General features: G+C 38.8%; 1 protein-coding gene across 2 annotated transcripts; it reads right to left on the bottom strand.

Annotated features, from left to right (window-relative positions):
- Positions 1 to 524: 524 nt before the first annotated feature.
- Positions 525 to 3,613, bottom strand: NEUROD6 (neuronal differentiation 6). Of its 2 annotated transcripts, none has more exons than XM_045828335.1 (2): positions 3,490 to 3,613; positions 525 to 2,192 (listed from the first exon to the last, which is right to left on the bottom strand). In XM_045828335.1, the coding sequence occupies exon 2, from the start codon at positions 2,169 to 2,171 to the stop codon at positions 1,158 to 1,160; it is 1,014 nt and encodes a 337-aa protein (XP_045684291.1). In that variant the 5' UTR covers positions 2,172 to 2,192; positions 3,490 to 3,613; the 3' UTR covers positions 525 to 1,157. The 2 variants fall into 2 exon arrangements, with proteins under 2 accessions (XP_045684291.1, XP_045684292.1); XM_045828336.1 differs by having other exon boundaries at positions 525 to 2,051; positions 3,490 to 3,591.
- Positions 3,614 to 3,965: the final 352 nt, after the last annotated feature.

Raw genomic sequence — 3,965 nt, 5'->3', positions numbered from 1 at the left:
CCAGACTTATTTAAAGGGCACAGAGTCAAACCTTCCATTTTTAACAGCCACTCTGGTGTTTGCTGGAAATTTGCCACCGAATTTCGGCTGGAGCTGAAGGTTACCAGGATTTATCATTGTTTCCCCAGGATGTTTAACCCTCGTGGGCTCCTCTTCTTTCATTTAAGATACTTAAAAAAAAAAAAAAGCCTTGTAAGCGCTTTGGCCATTTTGTTTAAGAAATTTGTTTTACCTTGCACGGCTTTGAGGTCCAGGAATATTTCTGAAATAGGGAGGAGGAAGTTTTGGACACAGAAAGCAGCTGTGTACCAGGAAATAGGAAGTATGAAGGAATATTACAGCTAATAGATATCCTTTACAAGTGTAAATATCTATATTTAATTGCTTTAAAAATGTGGGGTGGAAAAAACACAATTATACATTATGATAACAAACCTGTACAGAAAATTTCCAAACAATACAAAACAAGTGCTGAAAAAAATTTTTTTATGATTGAAATACTTTTTCCAAAATTATGACCCCACCAACCCAAATATCTTGCCCCACCTGCAAATACTTGAAGAGGAATTATTACCAATTGAATGCATTTAGATTTGTCCTTGATAAAAAGAAAATTGCATAGCTTTTTTTATATTGTTGCACATTTTCAAATACACCTTCCAATATCATTGTCAGCTTGGTGTTATTTTCCATATATTAAATTTCCAATTTTTCAGAGATACATAATATATAATTCCTAATCATTAGAAACACATCATTTTATTCATCTTATTTTAATAACATGCACGTTTATAATTACTGTACAACTGAAACAGACAGTGAGTTTTGCTGGATGCATGTCTTTATTCAACAGTATATTCTGAGACACCTCGTTCAAACAAATTGTGAATTTAAAAGAAAAGCCAAAACCACAGAAAAGAATTCTTCCTGTAGAAACAGAATCACAGTGCTTTACAGACAAAAGGAAAGGAAAAGGAGTTCTCTTAAGAAAAGAGGTTTATTGTTACCTAGAAAATCCTCACAATAGTTGAAACACACTTCAGGAACTAGGGAACACCTTAGATAGAGTTGTGCCAATTACTCAGCCCACAAGCATCTGCTTTGTCTTAATTAGATGGGGGGAGGTGAATGACCACTGTTTATTTTCATTTTCCTCATTAATTATGAAAAACTGCATTTAATTCATCTTGCATGGTGAGGGATTGGCTGCGCAGGTGTAAGTCGTAAGGGAAGTGGCTGTCGGTGGGCAACCTGAACATGGCACCCTGCCCAAGGGGACCCCTGGGTGGCACTGCACAGTAATGCATGCCGTAATTGTAATTTTTGCCATAGTCCAAGGTTTCTTCTTGCTTCAGAGAAAATATCCCATTATAGTTAATTGGGGGAGGACTTAAGGGACCTTCAAACTGAGGGCTGGCACACTCAGGGGAGGCGCTTTCATAGAAGGATTCATACGCACTGCAATAATTATAGGGTTTCATGGACTTGGAATTATCAAGAGTCCCATGCCCCGGGGGGGTGGTGAGCTCAGGGCTGTGGTAGGGCGGGTAGAAAGTGGAGTAGGGTGACCGGGTGTGATGCGCGGCCTCCCCGCCCTGCCCCATCAGGAAACTCCTGGCGTTGAGCTGCAGGCAGCCAGCCACCAAGTTTGTAGTGGGCTGGGAGAGACCTTTGCATAAGTTTTGGACGAACGTGAGCAGGTCGGGTCTCTTGCCGATTCTTAGAATTTCTGAAAGTGCCCAAATGTAGTTTTTGGCCAGTCGTAAAGTTTCAATTTTGGACAGTTTCTGGGTTTTAGAATAACAGGGGACCACTTTTCTTAAATTGTCCAGAGCGTCGTTGAGGCCGTGCATCCGGTTCCTCTCCCGCGCATTAGCTTCCTGTCTCCTGAACTTGACCCTTTCGAGTCGCAGCTTGGTTGTCTTTTTTTTTCTAAGACCCCTCCTTCTGGGCAAGCCATTTTCATCTTCCTCTTCCCTGTCTTCCTCCTCTTCCTCTTTCTCCGTTTCTTCTCCCGGGGCTCTTTTGATGCTCTTTCCTCGAAGGACAATCTGTTTGGAAAAGCTTTCTGGTTTCTTAATTTGCTTCTGGTCCTCGCATTCTCTAGAAAACTTTCTGCACATCTGGGATTCTGGCATTACAACAGACTCATCAAACGGTAGTGTTAACATGGTTCTCTAATCTTAAATTACCTGAAAAATGCCAATATTTAAAGTGTTTTCATTTTTAAAGTTTATGCACTTCAAACATATTGAATGACTTAATCATAAAAATGCAAAACCACGTGAAAAAAAACTGGTTCCAGGACTCATTTTTTTTTTACATTAAATATAATTTTTGAGTTTGGGCAGATTAGTAATTATAGCAAACATTGACACATGCAATAGGATTAATTTATACAAGCAGATTATCAAAAGAAAATAAAACATGAGGCATTTATAGTAATACCACCACCATCTCCATTTCTCTTTGATTTTTTTACTGGTTTTTAAATATACAAAAAAGAGCATGGAATTGTAGCAAATGCAAAACATGATACAGCAATACAGAATTTCATTAGTTCTAATTCCCCTGAGTAGAAATGAGAGGAGGCACCAGTTTTTAAAATAAAAAGTGCTCTCTCTCCATTAGCTGACAAATTTGTGGGTTTTTTTTTAAAAAAAAGCCTTAACTTTATTTGCTGCATTATGTAACCGTGGATTCAGATAAGTGGCTGTTGCAAACATACAATTTTGTAAAAAAATTAATCAGAGCCAATTTTAAAACTGATTTCTCTCGGATCAGTAAAGAAAAATGTAAAAGAGCACTATTTCCCAGCCTTCACACACAAAAAAAACGGGGGTGGGGAAGGATTAAGCTAATTTGGAATAAACTCCATAAATAAATTTAAAAAATAAAAACCACTGGCATTGTTTCAATTCAAAGAAAATGTTGCGACTGCTTTCCATTTACATTTTCTCTACATGTAATTGTCTGTTTACTGCTGTTCAAATTATCCTGGACAAAAAACACTCTCGGAGTGTTTTTGTTCTACGAGCCACAGAAGTCTCCCTCTAGCTAATATCTGACGGGAACGGTCCAAGGATTCTGACTGCAATTGTGCACGTGTGTTCAGAATCCCGAATGAAAGGGGAAAATAATTTGTGTTTCAAATGCAATTTTGGCTTTCGTTTGGTGAAGCAGCAAGTATTTTCATCTAAAGTCCTCAAACAAATAAGCAGGTTAAAACAGAGACTTTTCAGTTTAACAATCTCCAAACACACACACACATTCACACACACACACACAGAAACTCTTAGTAATGTCCACATACTTGCAGTGTTACATAGTAGCAGTGAAAGTATGTGATAATTGCATCATAAGAATGAAATATAATAAGAAGTTATAGATGGCAAAGAGCATATAAATACTATAAGACAGTGACACTGTATCTTTAAATACTTGCATGCAAAGCCAGCATCAATTGAAGTATATCTTTATTTATATTACCTTAGGTTTTAATTTCATTCAATAATCAGTTTTCATTTTGGATCTTCCAAATCTTTTCAGGCTGAGTGTCGCATCGTCTCCTGGAGTCTCTAGATCTGTGTGTATCTGCACTATCTCATTGATCTCTAAAAAGTGACATTGATGCCAACTGCCAGAGCTGGTACCCATGCCATCTGCTAGTGACGTCACAGGGCAGGGAGAACCATGTGATCCTCTCTCTTGGGACCTTCATTCTGCACTGATCATCTGGCATCCCTGTAAGTGGGTACCAGCATTCATGCATCAACACAGAAGGTTAGACTGATAGGAAAAAAATCTGCACCAGCATTTCACATACAGTAGGTGCGTTTCTCCTCGAGCTGCTCCGGCTCCACGGGCAATCTGCAGGAAGGGCTGTGTGAGTGCTCAGTTTTGCCCTGCCAACGGTGCAACTGTTAGGTAGTCATTAATATTCCATTCATTTACAAGGTGGGCTT

This window comes from Phyllostomus hastatus, unplaced genomic scaffold, assembly GCF_019186645.2.
Source record: "Phyllostomus hastatus isolate PE091 unplaced genomic scaffold, TTU_PhHast_1.1 phas_scaffold_78, whole genome shotgun sequence".
NCBI lineage: Eukaryota > Metazoa > Chordata > Mammalia > Chiroptera > Phyllostomidae > Phyllostomus > Phyllostomus hastatus.
Note: the sequence above shows the minus strand (reverse complement) of the source record. Positions and strands in the feature narration are given on the sequence as shown.

Excerpts from the sequence above, each read along its gene's own strand:
- NEUROD6 (XM_045828335.1), bottom strand. The coding sequence starts at position 2,171 with ATGTTAACACTACCGTTTGATGAGTCTGTTGTAATGCCAGAATCCCAG.